General features: G+C 36.7%; 1 protein-coding gene and 1 long non-coding RNA gene across 5 annotated transcripts in view; one reads left to right on the top strand and one right to left on the bottom strand.

The window, feature by feature from the left end:
- The window catches only part of DPYD (dihydropyrimidine dehydrogenase), a 795521-nt gene extending 768776 nt beyond the window's left edge, over positions 1-26745 (top strand). Inside the window, exons 21-23 of the mRNA XM_027618372.2 lie at positions 4438-4581; positions 23992-24132; positions 26408-26745. Coding sequence (XP_027474173.1) covers positions 4438-4581; positions 23992-24132; positions 26408-26581 — 459 coding nt within the window. The 3' untranslated portion in view covers positions 26582-26745. The remainder of the gene's footprint in view (positions 1-4437; positions 4582-23991; positions 24133-26407) is intronic.
- On the bottom strand, positions 4595-26500 carry LOC113935837. 4 transcript variants are annotated; one of them, XR_003524136.1, is made up of 4 exons: positions 26435-26500; positions 24823-24958; positions 6594-6838; positions 4595-4875 (listed from the first exon to the last, which is right to left on the bottom strand). It is a non-coding gene; the product is annotated as an uncharacterized LOC113935837 (long non-coding RNA). The 4 variants fall into 4 exon arrangements; XR_003524133.1 differs by having other exon boundaries at positions 26365-26450; XR_003524134.1 differs by having other exon boundaries at positions 4596-4875; positions 26396-26473.
- Positions 26746-27820: the final 1075 nt, after the last annotated feature.

The raw sequence follows: 27820 nt of genomic DNA, 5'->3' as shown, positions 1-27820 counted from the left end.
ACTTGTAGAATTTATAAAAATGATAAATGTACACATGTCATATGGAAATTATTTAACCTTTAATGTAGTACAAGACAGTTTCTGATCCAGAGCTAGGATATGCTATTGTATTTGTTGAATAAATGGCAAAATAGAAATAGTGTAACTAAGTCATATGTGGACATGTTTTTTGTAAAAAAAAAAAAAAGGCAATTCTTAGATAGTTGTGAAACATATATCCTTTATATCTAACTTATTTCTTTGTCAATGTATACATTTACATACACACATGCACACACAATTATATATATATTATACACACACATGCACACATAATTTTATATATATATGTGTATATATATTTGGATTTTAGGTTTATAGTGATTGTGATATATATATGTTGTACTTAGTCTATATGTGTGTTTGTATATATTTATATGGGTGTGTATTATACATATATATGCATATTGCACTCAGTATAAACCTGAAATCCTTTTTTTAACTTATTACCGTTTGACTATCAAGTAATTACTTTTCTTGCTGTTATTGTTTCCAATCAGATAAGACGGTATGATTAGGAAGATAGAGTTGATCCATTATAGCACTATACACCATTGCTATTAGCCAACTTGCTGCCATTCTCATAAAAATTATGCAATTTAAACTGGAAGATACCAGTACCTGCTGCTATTAGAAACAAGGACCCTTTTCTACTTCATAATATGCTCAATTACCTTTAGATTGATCCATGAATAAATTATAATCCAAATAGACTGCTTTACCTTAAAGCTTTACTGGCTTAAGATATCATTGTTGATTCATTATGTTGTCACTTTTCTATCGGCAAGGTAATGCTTTTTATATCTGGATAGAGACAGTTTTAGTGTGAGATACTGTTATCTTTAAATGAGTAGGATTTAGCTTTTCTGGTGAGAACAAATTCATCAATGATGAATCCCTGGAGAAAGTATTGAAACAAAAATCATACCATTTCTGAGCTTTGTTCAGTTCATCAGTTACAAAGCAGCTTTTGATAGTCCTAAGGAACTTTTTTCTTTGTTTAAGAAATATAGCATGACGCTCAAAACCTCTTGCTTTGAGTTACTGCAGGCTACAACTATTTCTAAGAAAATAATGAATGAAGAGGAAAAGCTCCTGCTGCTGGCTCTGTCAGGCTCTGCTGCTTCTCCTCCTGCAATAGGAAATCAATTAACTATATGTTCAGGCAGAGATTTGAACTAAATGCTTTATTAATCATCACTGATTGCACACATACACACTGGCCAACTATGCATTTGTCTTCATTCTTTCTCCATTTTATTTTGCTTTTTGTTTGTTTGTTTCACTTTTTTTGGCAAGATCAGAACACAAACGTGTGCCCAAATGTAGTGTGTATAAAGGTGGTTGTCTGGTACAGGAGAGAATTGATCTTCTGTATTTTTGGAAAACTTAACTTTTAAATATTCAGTACTCAGATATGGTAGAGGCATCTTAATACGTAACAAAGTAATTCTTTAAGAGATTTTATTTATTTTAGAGAGAGATAGAGACAGAGCATGAGCAGGGGGAGGAGCAGAGGGAGAGGGAGAGAGAATCTCAAGCAAACTCTGTGCTGAGTGCGGAGCCAGATTCGTGGGGCTCGATCTCCTGACCCTGACATCATGACCTGAGCCGAAATCAAGACTTGGTCGCTTAACCAACTGAGCCCCCCAGGCTCCTCTGTAAAAAAGTAATTTTTAAAAAAGCACTAAACTTTCTTATACTAATTTGCAGAAAGCAAAATCTATGGCAGCCTTAATGTTTTGAAAGTTGGCCCTACAGCTGGCCTCTGGGACCTCCATATAGCAGTGAGAAACTACACACTAATGGACCTATTTGATTTGGGGATGAATGGTGGAAGGTTGAGGGAACGGTTACTGGTATCGTGTGTGGATGTGCTTTCAATTTAAAGGAAAAGTTGGCAACCGTTTTCCTTCTTTTCCATTGATTCTTCTAACTAACACACAAAGAATATCCTATAGGAATCTTTATGTTAAATTGAGAACTTCTCCTTAGGACTAATTAGAAAAGATTAGCACATTATAATCATAACCCTGTTAGCCATAGAAAGGCAATATAATTTAAATATGGCAAATGTGGTCAACCACTGCAAAAAAAAAAAAAAAAACTACAGAAAATATCAGGCTGGTAGATGTTTACTCAGGCTGTGTTCTGTTCAGCACCAAAGGATTTTCAAATATTATTATTATTGTTATTATTATTATTATTATTATTATTATTATTACCATCACTGGAATAATTTGAAAGTATCATAATTTAAACTTAACTACCTTATTTCTCTCCCTTTGGATAAAGAATATTCTAAATGGGGAAAAAAATCTCCTCTGGTTTATGTTTAAAAGAAGATAGATCAAAAAGTTCCAGGAATGATTTCTTTTGAATAACATTTATAGAACTCTTAGATGGAATTAGAGGGTGTTGAGTAGGTAAGACTCAGGGAATTGGGATAATGGTTCAGAGTTTATTGAGCTTGCCACCATGAAGGATCTGCTAGAACCAGAGGTCACTTGTTTCAACATTTAACCATTTTTGATAATCTTCAAGAATTTAAGATTAGGATTTATGTGCCCTTGATAGAGAAGCAAAGTGTGGAGAGAGTGATACTCTGACAAGAATTATGTCATGTGGACATGAGTTTACCACATTATGAGGTGTTATCAGAACCCCAGGAGCATTTCCTTGGCATTACATATAATCCCTAACACCTCATCTGCCCCAGGAAAGTCATTTCATAAGAGGACATTTCAAATAAGCATTATCTTTTCTATGTTAAAAGGGCTTACCTATCTGATAAATGTTGAGGATTTGTTTTATACTCATTGATTTGATGCTTTCTAACAAGACAGCATCATGTATTTTATGGTAGAATAGATACAATATATTCTGTCCCTTCATCATATTATTTCATATTACTGAAATCATTATGTATTTTAATTTAGGAAAGCATTGAGGTATAGGGATGAAGTACATAGTTCTAGTTTAATTGTATATAAATAATTTGGCTTCCGTTTGCTCAACTTGTTGACATAATTATAGTAAATTGAGAATGGAAGTAACAATCTTAGATATTTCCACATAAATATGTCCTGCTAATATAAACTTTCAATGTCAGTTTGGCTGAATTGGGAGCATGAGTGAAGTTTCGTTTACCTGCCCTACTAATATCTCTAAAGAACTAGGGAACTCATTTTCCTGGGGCATTATGCAGCCTGGCAGGTGGAGGCCAGTGTTTTGAAACAAGTATGATTTTTCACCAAAGTATTTGCTAGGTCAGAGATCAGGATGACCTTGGAGTGCTGTAGTTTCCCAAGCCTCTATCAGCTAGATAAATGGGCTTTATTTTGTAGGAGAGAGAGAGAGACAGAGAGAGAGACAGAAGGAGAAAGAGAGAGTGAGAGAGAGGAGAAAGGGTCTTTTTTGCAGTCTTAGAAAAGAGACCTAGCAATTCCAGGTTATAGGCGGACACGGAACATTTGGAATTCAGTGGTGTCTATCACTGGCGTTATGTGTCAGTAAAAGTGAAGATCAAAGGTTCTAGAAGAGGAGAAAGACAAAAGTGAAGAGGAAATAATTGTGGGATAATGAATAGTATGAGGGCATATTCGTGTTAACTTGAAACCACTTAGAATTTTTCCATGACACTCAGGTATCTTTCTAAATGAACTTTGTAAAGTACAGTTGAATAACCTTGAGATTTAAAGCTCCATGATGTGATTTTGAATACTGATGGAGTTTGTTTAAGCACTGTGATATTTCCTCTGCTTTTCATTTCCTTTTTTGCCTCCTTCGTGCAAAATAAAATATATTTTCTGTACAGAGAAATCAATATTTTTACCATTTTGTTTTTCAGCTATTCCAGTAAATTGCAATCAACATTAGTTACAGTCTTTAAAGAGATGTAGTAAGAATTTGAACACAATAAAATAGAGATACAGATTAGAACTTTGGCAAAGTACCTTTGCTATTGACAAAAGCATTTGTCAGGGACTTTGGCTGTGTCTATATTGTGCTAAAAACCTGATGAAGAGGAAAAAAAAAGCATCAATAGGTTTTACCTTCTGTCTATACAAACCAAACAAATGGTCTAACTAATAGCTATTGTTTTAAGTGAATGGATTTGGTTTACCATTGTGAACTTTAGTCATTTTAGAAATGTATTTAATTAACATTTGTATATATAATACATATATACTTGGTAAAGGTATTGCACTCTTGAGTTCTTTTTCATAATTAGTGGAATCTGATACCTAGAAGACTAGTAAAAAGACCTCGTTACAGTATATAAGAAACAATTTCAAAACACACATTTGTTTGTTGATAATACTTAGGTATTAATATCCCCACATTTTTCTCTTCTGTGAGCTACCACGCTTTCTTATTTGTGCATTTTCCTTTTAGAAACTGCCAAGTTTTGGACCTTATCTTGAGCAGCGCAAGGAGATCATAGCAGAGAACAAGATTAGACAGAAAGAACAAAATGCAGCTTTGCCACCACTTGAGAGAAAGCATTTTATCCCCAAAAAGCCTATACCTACCATCAAGGTAAAAATTAAGTTGTATATATACTATTTTACTGTGTAAATATACAATATAGCTCAACATAGTTTACGTGTTTATTTACTGTTTAAGTATCTCATTTATTTTGTTTAAAAATACAATGAAAGTTTAAAAAAACCTGTTTGTGGTGATAGGATAGCCTCTTTTATTTGCATATTTTATACTTTTTAGAATACTGTCAAGTATGTGCTTCATGGAAATTTCTGATGTATTAAATGGGCCAGGAAATATTACAGTGAATTCTTTGTCTTCTCATATTCATTTTAAAATTATCTTCATCTACAATTAAATCCAAGAGATATATTAGTCATACCATACAACTAAATGATTAATATGCAACATAGTATCAATTTGAACAAACTTTGTCTGGTTCAGTCTCTGGAGAGCCTGTACGAATTGGTGAGTCAAGAGACTATTTTCTGGGTAATAGCAAGAATTACCATGAAGATGGAATGGTGGGTGTGTTATATTTCTTGATTTTTTTTCTTGAATTTTTTATTTTGAGAGAGAGGCAGATTTACATTCAGTTGTAAGAAATAATACAGAAAGTTCTTGTGTACCGTTCACTCGGTTTCTCCAATGTAAAATGTTGCAGATATCACAACCAGGATAATGACACATATACAATCTAGTGATATTATTCAGATTTTCATTGTCCATATGTGTGCATACATGTATGTTTACTTCTGTGCAATCCCACCACACATGTAGGTTCCTCTTTCTACTACCACAGTCGAGATACAAGACTTCTATCACTACAAAGATCCCTCTGGTTGCCCTGTTGTAACTGCACCTACCTCCTTCCTGCCCACCTTCCCCAAGATGAAATTGTCTTAATGAGAGAAAAGGGAGGTGTTATAGGAGTTATAGGACTCCATTCTCTCTGAAATCACCATCACTGAATGTGGTTTCAGTTACTGGAACTTATTCTTCCTTATTTAATGACAATCTACTCCTGCATTTCCATTTTCTGTTTGAAGTATCAGCTAAAAAGCTTACTCTTAGGACCTCTCAGGGGAACTTCCCAGAAATTCATCTTTAGCTGTCAACTGGGAATTAGAACCCTTAAAAATTCCCTCTACCTATGAGAGAAAAAAAGATGTGTCCTATGTCAAAAACAGTGGGGTTTACACTGGCTGTTGCAAAATTTAAGTGATTCAGAGTTCTGAAAGGAAATTTAGAAGTGGCTGAACACAAATTCTATCAGTACTTCGATGCCATAATTCCAAATAAAGTGAACACTTGGGACTTCTAACAGCATAATAGCCCCAAATACTCTCTTGAGCTATTTCCTTTACATTATTTGTGGGCTACTAAAGGAATGTACTGGACACTGATGATAAAGAGAAGACCAGATCCTTCAGCTCTTCACAAGCCTCCACCCTCCCTATGTTTGGCTATGATTATTATATGATTTAAGTTAGTATTGTCACTGTGTCTCTTCTAACTTGAATTAAATGTAAGATCTCATCTTTTCCTTACATATAAAAAATCAAAAGAAAGATATTATTTGTATTTGAAAGAAAAGAAGTGCAAGGTGATTATAAAAGCATTGACCTTATTAGTCTTCTGTTCCTTCAGGGAATATATTGATAACCTAGAAGCAAGATAAAAACAGAACAAAGAAAAAACCTACTAGAGTTGAATTCAAGCCGGTCGATCACTAACTCAAATAAAATATCAAACTCAGCAGAATTAAATAAACCTAAGAAATATGAAGTCAGGAAAGTAAACATTTTTTAAAGTATCAAGGAGGGATAAGTCTTATTAAAGATAGTGCAAGTTAGGGATGCCTGAGCGGCTCAGTCAGTTACACACCCAACTTTTGATTTTGGCTCAGATTGTGATCTCATATTTGTGGGATCGAGCCCTGCATCGGGCTCTGTGTTCAGCAGGGAGTCTGCTTGTCCTTCTCCCTCTCTCTCAAATAAATAAATAAATAAATAAATAAATAAATAAATAAATAAATAAATTCTTTAAAAATACTGTAGGCTTACATTCCTCTCCTAAGTCTCTTCATTTTAGGTTATCCAAATTAAAGTATCCCTTGTGTTACATTGCATGAGCCTCTAAACATCGTAGATACCATCTTCCCGGCATTAAAGACAATAATAGTATTGATGTACTAAAGGACTGCTGTCGTAGATTTTCCCATTGTCTAGTGGATCTTCCACTCCCTTGGCTTCTCCCCAGGGTGTCATACCCATTCTGTCTGTTGTCATTTCTAGGAAGATGGTGTGCCCTGTCAAAAAACAAAATGGTAGCTGATAATTGTGGGTCGAATTTTTTTTTGTTTATTTGTTTTGTTGGGGCTAGAATTTTCCCTAGTTATGAATGCAACTATCTCTTTGGAAAATGAGGAATTACATTTGTTAAAACAATGACTGCTCACTTTATCTTGCTTTCTATAAGGCTTTCTATAGAGTCGGGGGAGCATATGCTTTAGAGGAAGAAGGAAGATGCAGAGATCTGTTCCTGTCCCCAGAGAAATCCCGTTTCAGATGACTCCTGATTTCTAGAGCCATGATGTTGTGTGTGTGTGTGTGCATGTATGATTGTATTTTTAATTTTATCAGTTCTCCTCTAATAAATCCACGTTTACTCCCATTCTGGTACGATTTCCCAGAGTAGGAGAGAAAGTTCATCTCCTCGAAGCACCCAGGGAAATATGTGGCAACCAGCAGCTCTAATGTGTCTCTGCTGTTCCAAGCACTATACATGTTATATCTCATCTAATCTTCACAGTACCTTGGAGAGGTACTATCTTTATATTCATTTTCCAGATGAGAAAACTGAGGAACAATGAAAATTAAACAATTTGGTCAAGTCACATAGTAATCAGTGATAGAATGGGGGATGGAAATGAAATTGAGAATTGCTGGCTTACAAGATTCAAAAGACTGACTCATGATAGGAACTACAAAAGTTTGGATCCATCCTGGAAAATGTATGGAATATACCTAGAGATAGGCCATGGAAGATGAAGACATCAACATGGAATAATGAGAACATTTAGTAAGGGAATTTTAACACATGGGTTTTGTCACAGTCGTACTGCTCATTACTTGATTTGGGGCAAATATCAAATAAGAAAACTGTAAAATGAGACTACTGGGCAAAGTTAAATTCTTCTCTCCAACATTCTATAGTTTCATTTGTTTGGTTTTTTTTTGTAATGTTAAAAGTGCAAAGATTAACATGAAAATTATACATAATCTTATGTAACCACTATGAAAATTTACATTTATAAAATTCTAGTCCTTTTTTATATCTAAATATAATGTCTTAAAATAAACACAGAATAGTCTTATATTTGCTACATACAAACTTCACAATAATTTATATATCACTTTTACACAGAAATAATGGTTTCATAGTATTTTATAATATGAACTTATTATTAACTTTTTAAAAAGTAACTTATTAGAGCCCAGAGGCCACTGTGCTGCTCCTGGAGAGAAGGCAGGCAAGCAATGCAGAGGCAGACAGTGTGGAAACAGTGATCTGAAAAACGCCTGGGACACAAAGTGGGGGAGATTACTCGCTTTTCTCAGAGAGCTTCCCTGAGAGCAGCAAGCACGGAGACCCCTCTCTGAGGACAAAGGAGCTGGCTGGTGCCATGTTCCTTCACAACGCCTCAGCATAAACACAGAACCACCTGCAGTAAACAGCACAGGTCCAACGCTGGCTGCCAACCTGCTTGCACCAGGTCCCACACCCCTGTGCTCTGGCAGTACTGCCCATCTTGGCCAAGTCCCAGCTTGGCGGCCCCTTCCCCAGAAGACCAGCAGAAACTCCTATCCATACCGCGTCTCCTGACCAGAGAGTTTTGCAGGGCTTCAGTTCTAATGGAAGTAGTATCAGGTCTCATTTAACAAGCAGACCAGAGCACACCTAGTTATAACTCCCCAACTCTGGCCAAGGACCAAACACTGCCCACTGCAGACAAGGGAAGCCTCTGCAGATGACTGGCCTAAAGGATAGAGCAGCCAAAACACAATAGCAGAGTGCACACAGCACACACCGGAGACACTTCCTGAAGCGCCAGGCCCTGGACACCATATGACCCCCTCTTCATAAAGCCATTACTCTCAGGAGCAGAAACATAATGGGCTTTTCCAACACACAGACGAGGGCAGAGACTTAGACAAAAATGCCAAGATGGAGGAATCCATCCTAAATGAAACAACTTAATAAGGTAATGGCCAGAGACCTAATTGAAACAAACATAATATGCCTGATGGAGAATTTAAAGCAATAATCACAAAGATACTTGCTGGGCTTGAGAAAAGAATGAAAGACTTCAGGGATTCCCTTACTGCAGAGGTAAAAGAGTTAAAAAAACAATCAAATGAAAAATGCAATAACTGAGATTCAAAACAGACTGGATGCAATGAACACAAGGATGGAAGAAGCAGAGGAATGAATAGATGATAGAGAAGATAAAATAATGAAGCTGAACAGAGGAGAGAAAGAAGAATTGTGGAACACAAGAATAAACTTAGGGAACTCAGGGACTCCATCAAATGTAATAACATTTGTATTATAGGAGTCCCAGAAAAAAAAGAGAGATAAAAGGGGGCAGAAAATTTATTTGAGGAAATAATGGCTGAAAAGTTCCCTAATCATGGAGAGGAAACAGACATTTAGATCAAGGAGGCACAGAGAACTCCCATCAACTACAAAAGCAGGCCAACACCAAGACATATTATAATTAAATTTGCAAAACATAGCAATAAAGAAAAATATCTTAAAAGAAGGAAGACAGAAGAGAAGAAGTTCACAAGGGAAGACACAGTTAACAGCAGATCTCTCCACAGAAACTTGGTAGGCCAGAAGAAAGTGCCATGATATATTCAACGTGCTGAATGGGAAAAATCTGCAGCTATGAATACTCTATCTAGTGAGGCTATTATTTAGAATAGAAGGAGAGATAAAAAGTTTCCCAGACAAATTATAACTAAAGGAGTTCACGACCACTAAACCAGCCCTGCAGGAAATATTAAAGGTGACTCTTGGAGTGCAAAGGAGAGACCAAAAGTGACAAAGACAAGAAAGGAACAGACAAAATTTCCAGAACCAATGACAAAACAAGTAATAAAATGGCACTGAATACTTATCTATCATTAGTTACTCTGAATGTAAATGAACTAAATACTCTAATCAAAAGACACAGGGTGTCAGGATAGATTAAAACAACAACAACAACAACAACAAGACCCATCTAAATGCTTCTACAAGAGACTCATTTTAGACCTAAAGACACCTGCAGATTGAAAGTGAGGGGATGGAGAAATAATTATCATGTAAATGTCATGTCAAAAGAAAGCCAGAGTAGCCATACTTACATCAAACTAGATTTTACAAGACCAGTGCTCTAACCACTGAGCTCTGGAGCCTTCCCGTTTCCATCAAACTAGATTTTAAACCAATGATTGTAACAAGAGATGAAGAAGGGCACTGTATCATAATAAAAGGGTCAATCCAACAAGAAGATCTAACAATTATAAATATGTATGCCCCAAACATGGAAGCACCCAAATATATAAAACAATAACAAACATAAAGAAGCTCATTGATAATAATAATAGTAGTAGACTTTAACGCCCCACTTATAGCAATTGACAGATCATCTAAGCAGAAAATCAACAAGGAAACGGTGGCTTTGAATGACACACTGGACCAGATAGACTTAACAGATACATTCAGAACATTTCATCCTAAAGCAAAATAAACAAAAATACTGATTCAAAGGGGCACATGCACCATGTTTGTAGCAGCATTAACAATAGCCAAATTATGGAAAGAGCCCAAATGTCCACTGACTGTTGAATGGATAAAGAAGAGGTGGCATATATACACAATGGAATATTACTCAGCCATCAAAAAAGAATGAAATTTTGCCATTTGCAATGACATAGAAGGAGCTAGAGAATATTATGATTAGTGAAATAAGTCAGTCAGAGACAGACAAATACCATATGATTTCACTCATACGTGGAATTTAAGAAACAAAACAAATAAATATGGGAGGGAAAAAGAGAGAGAGGAAACCCAAGCAATAGATTCTTAACTATAGAGAACAAACTGATGGTTACCAGAGGGGAGGTGGACAGGGGGTATGAGTTAAGTAGGTGATGGGGATTAAGGAGGGCACTTGTAACAAGCAGCACCAGGTGTTGTGTGTAAGTGTTGAATCACTACATTCTACACCTAAAACCAATATTATACTGTATGTTAACTAATTGGAATTTAAATAAAAACTTGGAGAAAAAAAACAAGTACCCTATTGCTGAACCTTCAGTTGTTTCCAGAATTTTATACAAATAATACTATTATAATTATCATTGTATAAAAATCTTTGTGTAGAGGTCTTACTGTTTTCTCGAGAGAAATCACAGGAGATATTTTAGGGCTTTTAATACATATTGCCAAATGCTCTCCAGGAAGAGGGTAAATTTACATTCCACCAAAAAGTATAGGAGGACCCATTTTTCAGACACCCATCAACAATGAATTTATTTTTAATTTTAACCAATGTAATAGTCAAAGTATTTCATTTTTTTCTTTAATTTTGAATGTCTAAATAGTAGTGACATTGGCATGTTTTTATATATTTTTGGACTATTTCTTCTTTTGTGAAATTACTACTCTTTTGACCAGTTTTCTGTTGGAATATTTATCTTTGTCTTACAGATTTTTTATAAACTTTTTATATATTGCCATTTGTCTCATAATTTGTATTGTAGTGTTTTAATATATATGTAGAGCAGCTTTAGCTTTATGTAGTTATATCAGGCAAAAACTTATCTTGTGATTTCTGTCTTTATTTACTTTTTCTACTGTAAGATTATAAATATTCACCTCATCTAGTTCTTTTAGAATTTTAATATTTACATTTGACTAATTAATCTAAACCTTTTGTTGCTTTAAAGTATCAAGTACGATTATAGGGTTTTTTTCCCCCAAATAGACAGTCATCCCAAAATCTCAATATCTGCATTTTAAAGTGGCCCCTTCCATCTGTCAAATTATGACTCAGTGACAAAATGTATCATAAATTGCATGACTTGCTTTACATGCAAGTTTTTAACCTCTCAAAATTTGCTAAATGATAATGACGTTGTATTCATCTCTCTGTTTCCTGATTTCTATATCATCTCCCTTTACAATTTATCTAGACTTTTCCTATATGTTGACTCAACTATTCTCCATCACTTTCTCTTTTCTATGCTTCAGACTTTTGCTGCCCGCTATCTTCTGGATACCTCCACCTGGAGAGTCTAAACAAGGAGCACAAGGGCCATCATACTTAAAACTAAACTGATTATCATTCCATCCAAACTCCTCTCCATCCTGAGTTCTGTGTCTCAGTGAACAACATTGAGGACCACTCTCTTTCCTAAGCCAGAAACATGAAATTCAGCCTAGATTCTAGCCTATTGCTCATCCCACTCATGAATGGGATCATAGGACATTCACCAATGTCTATCATTTTTATCTCTCATGTCTCCCTCCTCTTCTGTCCTCTCCTTCCAAGGAGACCTTAATACAGTTCTTTATGTATTCATTCATAGAATTTTGAAATATTCTACTACTCCCACCTTCTTTTGTCATTCTTACCTAATGCATCCTCCAACGATTATGGAGTAGTCTTTTAAAAACGCAAGTCTGATTTTTTTTTTAACCACTAAAGATTCCCACATCTTAAGGTAAACTCCTTAGCATAACCTTCACACCCTTCATATTTTAGCTTGTCTTGGCCTGAGCAGCTTCAGTGGAGTGGTAAAAAGTAGAACCCAGGAGGTGGTAAATTGAAGAATTAACAAAGGTTGAGAAAGTAAGAACAAGGTATATGGAATACTCTTTTCTGAAAAAGGTGCATGGAATACTCCTTTCTAAACTTAAACTTGATCAGAAGGAAAGTGACAGGAAGAGAAAATAGGGTAGAGGGGAAAGATTGGTTTGTTTCTGTGTTAGAATAATCGAGGTTTGCATGAGTTTATGTGCTCTGAGAGAACAGCTAAACCTACCGGAAAGGGTGTGATTATGGAAGCTCTATTTTGGCAAGTAGGTTGGGGATGGAGTTCAGGCAATACATTAAATCATCTTGCATTAGAGAAAGGACATCTCTTATGATTTTCTACCTACTGCATGCCATATGCATTTAATGAAACTGAATTTGGACTTAACCAGTATCATTTTAGTATGTAGTCATGTTTTAAGGAAGTGACCATAGAAAGTCTTAACTTCTTTTCTTTCATTGAAATACATAGCAAAGTTCATAATATTTTAACAGATTACATTTATGGAGGAAGAGTTTCCTGAATTATGCCCAGAACTACCTTGTCCTACTGCGTGTGTTCAGATTTTGTCACTGCCATTTTGTAGCTGCGTGAACTTGCCTCAGTTCGCTAATCTACGAGACAGAGAAAATACAAGCATCTGCCTCATGGGGTTATAAATTAGGTAATATGTGAAGTGCTTTTAGCCTGCATCAAATATCCCCTAAATAAATATTACCTACTATTAGTTATTATGTCAGGAATGGACAGGTTGAAGGTTAGTCCCCATTCCCATTTTCTTCAATGAAATTAACTCAAGAATGAAAGTAAGAATACATAAAGCTCTGGAAGCCAATCAAGTTGGAAGTTTTGAAGAAGCCAATATATTTTCCAGGAAATCTTTATTGCATACCTACCATGAGACAAGCAATGTGCTAAAAAATGGGCATCTGTAGTATAATAAATAAAGGAGACACAGCCTCTGTTCCTCATGAAGCATACAGACTTGAGACAGAAATAGATATTAAGCAAAGAATCACACTAATAATATACAATCATATTTGTGATACAAACTATATAGAAAAAATAAAGGATGTATGGAGTCTCTTTCATAGGAAGACCTTGTTTAGACCAAAAGAGCAGAGGAAGGCCTCTCTGAGGAACTGGCCTTTAAAGAGCCCTAAGAGCTGGAATGTTTCAGGAGATCCCTAATGTTGTCCTGGATTTGGTGGGTGGCCATGGTTATAGAGACAGAGGAAGGGATGAACTTGATGAAGTCATTTAATTCTCCTTCTAAAACTTAGGGATTCTCATTAGATATTGAGGGACACGGGCCAGTAAGGAGTTAAGAAAAAGGAGACCAAGACAATTAGGTTCTTTATGGTCCTACTAACTGAGATAAAGTAAGGATAATGAGTCAGGGTTTTGTTCTTCGTGGTTTTAGGTTTAATGGGCTTTTTTGACATAGGATGAAAATTTAGATTTGAGCATGTTGAAATTAATGCACTCAAGCAAATCAGGGACCTATCCTGGAGGAAGGTCCCTGGTATAAAGGAAAAAGGGTTGACATTTTGACTACCTACACAAGATAGAAGCTCCGCATCTATTTTCATAATTGTTACTTAACCTAATACCCTACATGGGAGAAGGAAGTTCTGGGGAAGCAAATGAGAAGAACTGAGCGGAAAAAAAAAAAAAAAAAAAAGAATAACCAGAAGGAAATGATGTTGTTGGGGGGGGGGGGGGACCAAAAAAGAAGGAAGTCTTAATAACATAGAAATGTCCACAGGTCTGAAAGCTGCTCATCTTGGCAACAACACCTTGTATTGTATCCTTTTATCTTTCACACATAAGCACTGAGATTCCACCCTCTCGTTGGCAAACGTTGTCATATTCACCCATACACTCACTTTGTCGTTCATCCAGCAATTATTAGTGTACGCCCACCGTGTTCCAGCACTGATGTAGTCACTAGAAATTCAGTAGTGAACAAAACGAAAGCCTGGATCTTGTGGCTCTTACATTTTAGTAAGGAGAAACAGACAAACAAATAAACAAGTGAATGCGTACTATGTCAAATGGTCACGGTGCTAGGAAGAAAATATAGCAGGATTAGGAGAATAAGAATTGCTAGGGAGGTTGGTCAGGAGAGGCCCGCCTGATTAAATGGCATTTGAGTAAACACTGGAAAGAGTGGAGAGAATGAACGATGTGGATAGATACCTTTGGGGAGTACATCCCATTGAGAAGGAACAGAAAGTGCAAAGACCCTGAAATAGGAAAGTCTTTGGCAGGAAACCATTGAGGCTTTTTCAAAGGAAGAAAGACACAATCTGACTTAATTTTTCAAAGGATCCTACTGGCTGTGACATTGATACAAGATCCTAGACAGGCAAGGGCAGAAGCAGAGAGAATGGTTAGAAGGCTGTTGTAACAACCCAGGCGAGAGATGGGCAGGAGGGAGAATAAATCCTAGATAATGTCAGAAGGCCTCGACGCCATTGTTTCAAATGAAATGATGTGTGTGAAAGTATTGTACACAGCGTCGTTCTATTCCAACGTAAGGGGCCGTGGTTATTGTTATTCTCATACAAGTCCCCCATCCATCGGCCCATTATTTCAGACCCCATCTGGATGGTGTGACTGTGTGGTTGTTCAGGCCTCACTGAAATGAACAGCCACATGCCCTTTAAGAGCCGTCTCTGTGAGTGTGAATCAGACCTCACTTCTCATGCTTTTATTGTTTTTCCCACAACACATACCCAGGTATGCCGTGTACTTCCCTCTGTTGCTTCCATTGCTTTTATGTTTCCCCTATGGTGTTTCTTCTGTTCTTGACATACCATTTTTCCTTCTTCCCTTTTTCCTGGAGGGCCTGGATTGTCTGTTTTCATGCTTAATACTTTCTCTGTCCACCCATCTCTTTATTTTAGCCTGTTCCTTCCCTCGTCTCTGCTGGCCTCTTTATAGATTCCTCTGTTCAATAGTTTAAACTCCATGACACTGCTTTGTTTATCCTCTCAGCTAGCACAGTATATGATTCCCCATCTGCTACAGAAAGAGCCCCAGTGCCCCACAAAGTTAACTAAGCCCCTCTTGTCTGAACAAGTTTTTCAGTCAGGCATTCAAGTTTCTAATCTACCCCATCTTCCCTGGTTAGGAGTGTGACAATATTATTCCTAAGCGAGCCATGCTCAATAGATCTCATCTTTTGTTCTTTTTTACTTCAAATGCCTCAGATAAGATTTAATGGTCTGCTGCCTCGAGGTAGGCGGTTTCAATATCACCCCATCAGTAAGTATTTATTGAGTATTTGCTGTATGACCAGCAGTGTGCTAAGGACCGGGTTTATATCCAAAGATGTAAAACACACGGTCCAAGGCACAGGAATTTTCCTGACCTCGGTGGAAATGTAGCACTGACACGTATTTACTATGCACTCACTGCAGTCCAGGAATTGTGCTAGAAACGAGGAATACAACATGAATTTTAAAAAGAAAAACATCTACCCTTATGGAGCTCATAGACTAGCAAGGGAGAAAGACACATGTTAAAAATTATTTACAGTTCAATCAAATATGTACAAAATGCTCTGGGAACACAGAGGAGTGAGAGGGATTAGTTCTGCCTCGGGTAATTGTGGAAAGCTTCACAGAGATGGTGATATTTAACATGGAGTTTAATAAATTAGTGTTAATTAAGCAGAGAATTAATAATAAAAGCTAATATTTATTGAGTACTTAGGAGGTTTCAGGCACGGTTCTACATGCTTGTGAATTGTCTCATTTAATTCTCACAGTAACCCTATCAGGGACCTTATTTTTCCTATTTTACTGATTAAATGATTGATAAGCAGGTTAAATAACTTGCCCAAGGTCACACAGCTAGGAAGACATCAAAACCAAGATTTGATTCCAAAGTCTGGCTCTAGAACCTGGGCCCTTCAGCACTATCTTCTGTGTCTCTCACAAAAGAAAAAGAAAGAGAAGGAAGGCAGTATTTCAAGCAAATCTGTATGTTTGAAGAAAATGCAGCCATAGGACCTTAAATCCAATACATAGTCCCTGGATATCAACCAGGTAATAGGGTCTGACTGGTAAACCCATTCTTTTTTCAGTAGGAATTCATAGAAAGGACCAAACTGAGAGGCAATAATGAGGAAAATAATCCAGTCTTCTTGATCAGTCTTAACAATATAAAAGGGCAAAGGGATGTACTGATTAAGCTGCTAGCCATGTCAGCTAGCGCATCAAGTAGTTATTCCCAGTGTTAAACTGTGACTACAGGGTCCTCGAGAGCAAAGTGTTCGCTAGTCACATGCTATCCAGCTTCTCCCTGCCCCCTCAGGAGCTAAATATAGCCTCAAAGGCCCTCAATCCTATACCAGGGATGGTCTGAGGCCCTCAGGTCAACCTGGCATCCAGCTGACTCCCTTTTTAGCAAGCTTACATCTTGACTTCCATTTCGTAATGAAATAGCATTTACTATATATATAGAGATATACCCATATACCCTATTATGGAGCTGCCAATTTTATGAAAGAAACAGAAATGAAAGGATTCTGAGGAAGAAGACGGTAATCAGAAATAGTGCTGAAAGACTGAGAAAAAGTAAGAAAAAGAGGGCTGTCCTCCTAGGTGTAGAGGTCTTCTTCTGAAAGGTGAAGCAGGACTTTCTGAAGACGCTCCTGACATTCCACAGGTTCATTTGTGCTAGAGAAAAGAAACCGAATAGGAGACAGTTTTGTCTCCTCACTGAGAACTGAAGTGACAGTGTGCACATTTGGCCCGGGTATATGAGGAACGTGCTTTATTCCCAGGCAGCATATAACAGAGATTTGAGAGTCTGCCAAGACTTATAAAGTCCCCCGAATGCTTCCCACTTCTGTTGATATATATGAGAATGAATTCTCATTCTCTTTACGAAGCCAGGAATGTATCTCTAACGTCTTTGAATTTCTGGGTAGGAAAATGAATGGTTTAGGGGCACTAGTGATGTTTTCATCTCTTCTTCCTGCTGCTTCGAGTAAGAGATGGACTGCATCTCATAAGACTGGCAAGACAGTGTTGGCAGGAGACCAGTCAGCCTGATCGAGTGGTTTATTATTTCAAATGAATTGTGAGAGAAAGGAGAAAAGTACTCAGATAAAACTGTAAGACCATATTAGATAGTACAGAGCATAAAAGAGATGGCACAGAAAGAAAAATAGTGGAGGACTATCCCAGCTGTTTTCAGAAGATACCAGAGAAATGGGCCGGGGCCACATTAACATTCTCAGTTGTCTTCTATACCAACAAATAGCAGATGAAAAAGTATTAAACTGAGCTTTAAAAGAAATAAACAGAATTTGGTAAATATCATCTCTTACATCTTATGGGGATGTTTTGTGATGTGATCCCTGCCTGGAACATAACAATGGAAAAGTATATCTTGTTTAGATAAATAGGTCTAATTGAAGAGCTGGGGGAGGAGCAGTATATGTCAAAAAGATGTACACGTGCACGGAAATCACAAACCTGAAGGTGAAGCATGGAGGAAGCAGCTGCAGGAGAGTGAAATGAACGAAACACAGAAATGTTATCCTGGGACTATGTCACAGATCTCATACAGATGGTTAATATGGACAGGCAAGATAGAGGAGCGATGTAAGCCTTTCAGACTTCAGATGAAAATCCCACTCCACTAAAGGCAAAACATCTGAAAAATTATTGAATTGCCTTGTTGGAAACTTAATCTCACAGAAGAGAAAGAAGCAATGAGGGGTCTTGCTGCGTTTGTTTATTTCTGGCTCCCTGTAAAAATCCATTTGAGAGAGGTGGAAGCTAAAAGCATCTTGAAGGAAAGTAACCATCCCATATCATCTTAGAGTTCAATAGGCCACAAAAAAGGAACTCTGAGCTTCGATGTACAAGTGTCCTCAACCTTTAGTAATTCTCATTTCGGGAAGTTCAGACAAAACTATAGAAAACAACCCCATAGTCAGTGACTCTAACCTGAAGATGGATCAAGAAGAATGAGAAGTGGGGCACCTGGGTGGCTCAGTTGGTTGAGCATCTGCCTTTGGCTTAGGTCATGATCTCAGGGTCCTGGGATCAAGCTCGGCATTGGGCTCCCTGCTCAGCGGGGAGTTTGCTTCTCCCTCTCACTCTCCCTCTGTGCGCTCTCTCACTCACTTTCTCTCTCTCTCTCTCTCACACACAAATAAATAAAATCTTAAAAAAAAAAAGAATGAGAAGCTATCAAATAGAAATTTGATGACCTAATCACTCAGTTTCCCAAGGTGTAAGAAAAGGGTCAAGCATTTTAGATAACTCAGTAGTCAATGGTCATATGAGAAAATAAAGATCACATTACTAATGATGATCAGAAAAGAGTGGCATCAAGGATTAAGGATGTTACAGAATTACCAAAACCTCAAATTACCCAAATTTGGAAAAAATATTAGGAAAAATAAAAATGTATTTTGTCTATTAAAAGTTTAAAAAAAAAAGGAAAAGAAAATACACCCACTACTTAGAGCAGATGGTATACTGTTAACTTACATTAGTGAGAACTGTTCAATTCCTATTATCTTTCTAGCATCCCCATAGAGAATGCTCTTATAACTGAAAAGAGTAGGGAAAACATATTTTGAGAGTTGAAGCCCAAGATAGGTAAGGATATAGTAAAAACACATCACAACAACTGCATTGAATTTAAATCCAAAGTGCCTGGCAAGAACTTGCTCCTTTAAAGCCTGAACTACCTACTTAAAAAGAATACAATGATCAGAGCACTGACCTGTGCTGAGCCAATCATGGTCATACCCAAACCTCACTCATCTCTCTCTAACACTCATGAGCTCCTCCCACTCCTTCTCTCCCCCACTTCAATTCCCAGATTCTCACTTGCTTCCGTCCCATCTTTTGGTTTACTTGTTTCTCTCACCTTCCCCGCCAATCTACTACTTCATTTCCAGGCTGATGCTTTGTCTCTGCCCTCCTATCTCAGCATATTCATGCTGAGACCTCAGTTATCAGAGTTCTACTGAATGTAAACTCAAGATTTCCTTTTCTCACTGTGCAGACCCCCTCCCTGCCTCCTAACTCAGAGGATATCAAAAATAAATTGCATGCTGTATTTTTGAAAGCATCTTTGTATGATATTGCTGTATCACACTGCTGAAAAATAAATGTTGCCTCAGGTTCTTTGGAAAAGGAAAAGATGGTTGTGGTAGGGAAAAGGTAGAAGTAGACCAGAAAGCTTGAGGTCTGACCCCAGTGAAATTCTCCAAAGATAATGAAACTTTTGACTTGAGAGTGTTAATAAAGAAAGATGTTACTAAGAAGCAGCATAAATTCAGTGAGAACCAACCAAATGATCTCATTTCCTATTTTGATAGGTTTATTGGGCAAGTAGTGAACTTGGAGTAAAAGATAAGACATGTGACATTGGTAATGGTACAGATGAGGATAAAGTGATTAAATAGCTATGCCCAAATAATTTAAATAGTGGATCCCTTTCCCACAGAAGTCACAGGGATTGCCCACATTACACTGTCCTTGGTCCTGGCCTTTGAATGGCACTTTGATTGACAGGTTTGGAGAAAGTACGTTGCTCAGATGTGTAGAAGACGTAAAGCTAGGAAGAATAGTTAATGTGCCAGACAACAGTCACAACTTGAAAATACTTCACCAATAAAAAATAGGCCAAAACTAATAAATTCATACTAAGCATAATAAATTATGATACAGCAGGGATGGGGTTGGGGCCCTCTAGTTCCTCACTCTTTGGTCCTAAACTTCATATCAAACAGAAATATTGACTGATCCAGTTTTTATTTTTTTTTATTTTTTTAATTTTTTTTACTTTTTTATTGTTATGTTAATCACCATATATTACATCATTAGTTTTTGGTGCAGTGTTCCATGATTCATTGTTTGTTCATAACACCCAGTGCTCCATGCAGAACGTGCCCTCCTCAATACCCATCACCAGGCTAACCCATCCCAGTTTTTAAAAAATACTTTTGATTATCCCAAAGAAATAATTAACTGACAAAGATGTGATTCTCGAATTCTGTAGTCCTTCACAATGATAATTTTGGGGACCGTTTATATTTAAATCAAATGTATCATCTATACTTTAAGGAATTTAGCATCACTTTCTCCACACACATTCACGCATAAACATTTCCACTAATCAGGGATGGCTCTAATCAGGTGTATATCCACACCCTGTTTGGAAGAAATGTAGGTTCCTTAATCTCCACAGATGTGTGTCCAAGAAGGACTAGACCAGCCATATGGCCTTTATTGATTATATGTGCCTTTCAGTGAACTCCAAATTCCATATGTGTTCTCAATGGTATTCATAAGCTGACAGTACTAAGTGGAAGCTTTGGGTTTTAAACAAATTGTCTACATTTTCAGGCACAGAGAATGGTAATTCATTTTCTCTGATACTCTTTCCCAAAATAATTTAAAATGGTTATCAATCTTTTAACCTCTTCCAGATTAAAAAATTATAGTATCTTAAGAACTATGATGCTTTTTAACACCATGTGCTAATAAAGTTTAGAGCCTCCGAAGACGTTGTTTTATTTAGTTTCACATTAAATAATATTTTAATAAATAACAACCACAAGTCTCCAATACAGAGCAGAAGGTATATTTAATATACACAGAATGTGAACTTGCCTCTTACAATAAAATCTCTTGAAATATACATCGTGTCTTTTGAATAAGCCTTGGAGGTTTGATGACTGTCTAGGGAGTTTCCTGTTTAATTATCATTTGAGTATTTTCTGGTGATTTCAGTCAAGCAATGATCTGATTCAATAAAACAACTGCTTTGACTGATTTATATCCTAGATTGAAAAAAATTATATTTTGTATCACATATAAATAGTTTTATAGCTAGCGAGTGACCTCATGGACTTACTGCCTTAAAATATTATTAGAAATATTAAGCATGTCCAGATACTTTGACTATGATTATTTTGTATTTAAAGAAGGGCTCAAATCTTTTTATGATGCTCATATTAATAAAACTGTTCAGTAAATCAACAAGTAGCTATTAGCCCATACAACTATGTGCCTAATATTACACTGTCTATTTAGTACATGAATAAACGAATCCTATATTTATTTTAATAATATTTGAGCACCCATTATGTTTCAGTGATCTGCAGGAGCAAGATATTCCACAGGAGACACAAAGATGAATAAAGCCTGCTAGGAGACTGCATATAGGAAGCTAAATATAGAAAATATCTACATCATGAAGTAGAATTTGCTAAATAGAGAAATAACAGATGAGTCAGCATGGAAGTGCTTATGACCACAGAATTTGAAGTCAGGCAGCAGTGACTGAATCCCTGCTTCATCATTTACCTAATTCTGTACCTTAAATCTCATTCACCTCATCGTGTGTTGAGGTTTAAATGAGACAATGCTTTAAAATCATGGCATTGGTCTAATACACAGTAAGAACTCAGAAGTTGTCTGTTATCATTGCCTCCACATGATACATAAAATACTATAGGTCATTGGGGGAATAGAAGAGAAGATGGGGAGGGGAGAAGGGGAGGTGGGAGAAAATGGAGGAGACAAAGAGATCATATCTTCAATTTGGTTAGGAAAGGTGGAAGAAGAATTGAGGGAATCTTCATGAAGCACTGAGTGACACGTAAGATGTCTTTGAAGGATGGGAAAGATTTTTCAAAGCGGAGATGAGAAGGAAGGGTATTCTGGACAGAGCACTCAACATAAACATAAAATTAGGCACCAGAGGAGTCAGTTGACAGGTGTGGTTCAGTGCGAAGTGTGTGTTGAGTGTAGCTGAAGCACATGCTGTTTGGAAGTGAGAAATAAGACCAAAAAAGACATTGTTAGAAAGCCTTAAATGTGAGACAATATTTAATTTAACAGATTTTTTAGTAAGGTAGTGAGAAATTTAGTCTGTGCCGTACAGCCTAGATTAAGGTGAGAACATTACGTAGGGTAGAGTGGGGTAAGAAAGAATATGAGAAAGACTCATCAGGTGGGCTCTTAACTTCATTAGAAGTAATGGGAAGCTAATTAGTCATGGTTACAGATTGTAGTAGACATGGAAAGAGGATTCAAAAGATATTGCAGATCCAGAACTCATAAGACTTGACCATAGACACACGAGATGCTGGAGTATGGAGAAGCTGGAGTAGAATCGAACGCAGAAATTTCAAGCTGCAGATTGGAAAAATCCTACCGCTGTTCACAAGACGAAGGAAATCAGAAGGAAGACCTAGTTTCGTGGTGTTGATAAGTTTAGTGAGTGGAGAATCTGAGGTACCGATTTCTAGTGACAGTGCTCATCATGCAGCTGACAAACGTAGATCTTGAGATTGTGAGAGCAACTCCAAATAGAGATATTGATTTGGACATCAAGTGCCCACCTACAGACAGACTACAGTATAGTTGAAGTTCTATCTCCAACACATTGAAAATAGTGAAGACAGTCTTGTAAAGTTTCTATCATCCTACTCCTTGAGAGATGCACAAATAAACTGCATATAATAATGTAAACTTTGTTTCAGTCTGAAAGCTCCCAGTCATGAGCATATTGTCATTTAGAGCTGAAATAGAGAAAAAAAGTAAAAAAGGGTAACCAAGGTCATAAAAAGAAAAGCAGAAAATAAAATGCCAAAGAGAATACAGGAAGATAGCTCTATGAGTCAAACCTCCTTGAATGCAGACCTTGAATTCAAACAAAAAAATTCTCTTGTTCTCTTGTACATCCTTCTGTTTTTGTTTTATGCAACAAAGTATTTCTTATTGTTGATGAAACATCTTCTCTGCTTCACATATTAAGCACACTTCCAATTAATATGAAGAACAAAGCAACGTGTAACCACATGAAAACTCTTCAGCGGTGAATGAAGAAAACCCTAGTTCTTTAAAAGTAAAAGAACATCTTCTTTAGCTATTAGATGAACCTGATTAATTAACATAAATTTGAATTTTTAAATAATGAAATATACTCCTCAACACATGACAGGTGGGTATGCTATCAAAGCACTTTTTGAAATGAAAATCTAGAATCCAAATGCAGTGATATAAATGCATAACATTCACATTTTTATTCCCCTCATTCCTGGCAATTTAAAGTTTTCTAGTTTAAGTGCATCACCCTTTGTCGCTTTTTATTACTTGTGGGTCCTTCAGAGTTCAAAACTGGAAAAAATGGAAGACACGACCACTGAAAATTCAAGGTTCATTTCTTCTGTCCACAGAAACAGTTTTAGATCATCTAGTAGAAAACCTATGGAATGCAGTCGATTAGGTCTTGTGTTTCTAAGCTGGAGATCTCTCTCTCTCTCTCTCTCTCTCCCTCTCTCTCTCTCTCTCTCTTTATATATATATATATATATATATATATATATATACACACATATTTTGCCCATCTTTCAGAAGACAAAAAAATTTAAGCTACAATTATGAAAAGTAGATCTATGAGAACTACATTCCTGGAAGCCTCCTAAGTTACATAATGCAACATCATATAAAAAACAGAGAAATCTGGACTGATCCTAACTATTGCATGGTAATGTTTTACAATGAACACTGTCAGTCTTTTGGTGCCTACCTTGTAGGATGTCATTGGAAAAGCACTGCAGTACCTTGGAGCATTTGGTGAACTGAGCAACCTAGAGCAAGTCGTGGCCGTGATTGATGAAGAAATGTGTATCAACTGTGGCAAATGCTACATGACCTGTAATGACTCTGGCTACCAGGTAAGGATTCTGCTGTAATTGGGATGCTGTGAGGCATGTTTCTTCTGGCTTTTGTAGCAGAAAGCATCTTGTGTTGCTGAGTGTGCAATGCCGACCAGACGTGCCTAGTATTGCCGCTCGGCAGGGATATGTCTGTCCTCTTGCTCTCTGAGCATGGGAATTTTTTCAAAGGAAAGCCATAATTTGTACTAACTGTGCCACTATCCAGTTAACAGTGTTATTTTAATATCGTTTATTACCCATAACACTGGATGGAAAAATCCAACCAGAAGGAGAAATCCACCCGATGATGGACATTCGGAAGTGTTAGCCTTTAATCCAGAGGGGAGGGAAGAGAACTACCATGTATTGCCATTGCCCTGAAAGGACTTGATTCTTTCTACCAGAAGAAAATTCTCTTCCATTCAGTATTGACTGGGCTTCAACTACAGTAAGAAAGAAGAAGCACCTTCCTACTGGGGAAAGTGTTGGGGCCCAGAATTCCTTTGTGACTGGAGAAGCCAGCAGGTTGTATTATTACCACACGAAGTGAGCTGTGGCTTCTTCCCAGGGCCTCACCCTTCAGGCGAGAGGCTGCCGGGGGACAGCACAGAAGAAGCAGGGATTCAGCTGTCTTCAGTCTCAAAACTACAGAATCATATTATTCTCATTAAACTTTTCAAGCTATGAAGAAGTAGAGTAAAATAACACCTTTTGAGATGATGAATGGAATTTTCAAGGTCGATAAAATGGCCTCTTTTTAAAAATTGAAGTTCATTTAGCTTATTCAGCCTGGAGGAAGGTCCCGTGTTGCTCGTGGTGCGATTTTGCATATTCTTCTGACCACCTAACAGAGATATAACAGACATATTTTAATTTTTAAAAAATCTCTTCCTCTTTAATTTGATGTTCGTTCTATACCAAATTTTTATATGTGTCACTTTTTTTTTGTAGCTGAAATGTGTCTCTAACAGTTATTTTGGAAATGCTAATCCTATCACACTCACTTTCGTCTTTCCTCTAATTAACCAATTAGAGATGAGTCAAGAAGTTCTGTCACTAAAATCAGAGCTGCAGGGCTCTAATATCTCAAATCTTAAAAGTTATGACTCCTACCTTAGAAGTCTAACCTTGGTACAACATCAGTAAAAAACAAAACAAGCCAAAAAACCCGTATTAATGAGGAAAAAAAAATCACAATTATGCATTTAAAAAGGTTTAAAAAGTCCTCCTTTGACTCTCCTGTCTCAAAAAGATAAAAAATAGAAAATCAAAATCTTCAACTGAATATAAAATTTTATATGCCTGCAAATTTTTAAAGTATAAAATTTTTAAGATATAGGCATTATTTTATTTTCAGTTGCTTCTTGGGTTTCTATTTATAAAAGGGTACACAAGGAAGAGAAATAGTTTTTACTCATTCAAACAGCCATCCAAGATGTTTTATTTTAAAAAACGGCAATTTATGTGGACAAAGTTTCTTATGGTTTGTCGTATCTACAGTTCTTGCTCAGATAGAATATGGTTGTTTCCTTGAAGATCAGACTTTTTTTTTAATATTAAGCATTCTGACATAATTTACTCTAATAAAACCATTTTCATTTTTATGTGCATAAAAGAGGGAAGAATTACAGTTGCAAGTAGCTTCAATTGGGAGAGGGAAAATTTTTAACAAAAAAATTTTTTGGACTTGGATTATAACACATTTTACATGACAGAGGACAGAAGTCAGAATGGAGGAATTATTTCATTGACAATCCTCAAACCTCAAAACTGGCACTAAAGCCAACTTTTTTTTACTCCTGTTTTCTTCTAAAAACTACATGCATAATGTGAAATCCAAGCAAATACATTCATTGCCCCAGCTGACCGTGACACTTTTTCACTGTGGAGGACGAGGAATGTGAGGAGAGAAAGCACCCCACCATCCTCAGGGAGCAGACACCCCATCCCGGCAGGACGGGAAGGACCTGCGCTCTGCTCAGAACAAAGGAAACGAGAGAGTTACTGTTCTGAAAGCTTTTCCTTGCACGACACAAGAAAAATACCTTAAGGAATTTTAAACCATGTATTTCTACTTTAAAAGGATTTCTTCTCTGGTTTGTTTTCTTTTTCTTTTTTTTTTTTTTTCCCCTCCCCTCTGGCCTCTCAACTATAGCTGCTCCGGAGGAGGGCTGGGCCGCGGCGGCTCTCCCAGAGCGGCCCTACTACAGTGGAGGAAAACGTTCCTCCTAAAATGGGGGCGTTCTTGACCTTTTTGGTCGGTGACAGCAATACTCCTTACTTCTGTTTGCAGGCGATACAGTTTGATCCCGACACCCACCTGCCCACCATCACTGACGCCTGCACCGGCTGTACTCTGTGTCTCAGCGTCTGCCCTATTATCGACTGCATCAAAATGGTTTCCAGGACAACACCTTATGAACCAAAGAGAGGCTTGCCCTTAGCTGTGAATAATCTGGTGTGTTAAGGTGATTTGTGAAACTGTTGCTGCGAACTTGGAGGCCACCTACCTGTGCCGATCTTTTTTAATTGTGATCATTGTGTTCGGCTCTTGCTAAATGGAAACAAATAGATAATTTCTGAATACATTTCTAAATGAAAACTGTAGCTTTCTAAATAAATTTCCAAATTTTTAAAAAACGTCTAGTGCCAGTGACCATTCAATTAATGGTCATAAAATGGAATGACTATTTTGTGAGGATAGTTGTTAAATAACTGTGTAGCCGTTAATTGGATATTCACCATTAGTTGTCCATTCTGAAAAATATTAACTTTTTTGTGGCAATTAATGCAGTAGTTTCTAAATTGCCCTGTGCTGTGCTGTCTCTTTGATTTCTAACTGTAAGTGAAATTAAGTATTTTAGAACAAAATACCATTTAACTTACAAGAAAATGTTTCCAAGGAAACATTTTATAATTAAAAATTACATTTAATTTTAACACTGTTTCTAAGCAAATGTAATTAGCTCCATAAAGCGTAAATGAAGAAAATCAAATAATTATTTACTGTGGCAGAAAAAGAAAGCCAAAGAGGGTTTGCAAAACTTTTTTAAGGCCCCTTTGTTAAAATAGCTTCTTTGTGGGGGGCTAGATACTCAAGTGAGAGTATTTGGTAATCATTCATATCACTCTGCTGATCCCCACTTATGCCTGAGATGCGTGTTCAAACTCTACCAATGAATCAACATGACATTCTTCTTTAAATATTTAAACTATGTTCCTAACCAAATAAGATATTATGATGGAGCTCTGGTTAAAGCCACTCTTTTGCTGTGCACAGATCTGCTCTGTCTGCTTCTAATAGTAGCCTTCATGATTATAGCAATTAATGTTTGAACAAAGCCCAAATTACACAGCAGTGGGTCACATGCTTCATTATTCAAGAATGAAAAATACAGTATTGGTAATATATATTAAGTGTTCAAAACTAGCTTGACTATTCTTTATTTTAGTGTTTTTGTTTAATTTTTAAAAGTAATCAAATAAAAGGAAATATATATTTTCTGTTACTGATATTTTTATATTTCTCTATTTTCATAATCAGCAAATAGCATCTTATAAATTCATTTATCTCTTTGAATATGAATCTGTAAGTAGCAAATCTTTAACAATCTGTGGTATATTTCTATGAAAAATGCAAGATCTAGAAAAATAAGATGTTTGTTTATGCACTTTTAGAAATGCACATTTACCACAAAATCTGCAT

Source organism: Zalophus californianus, chromosome 4, assembly GCF_009762305.2.
Source record: "Zalophus californianus isolate mZalCal1 chromosome 4, mZalCal1.pri.v2, whole genome shotgun sequence".
Taxonomy (NCBI): Eukaryota; Metazoa; Chordata; class Mammalia; order Carnivora; family Otariidae; genus Zalophus; species Zalophus californianus.
The sequence above is the reverse complement of the archived record's forward strand: the minus strand, read 5'-3'. Positions and strand labels throughout refer to the sequence as shown.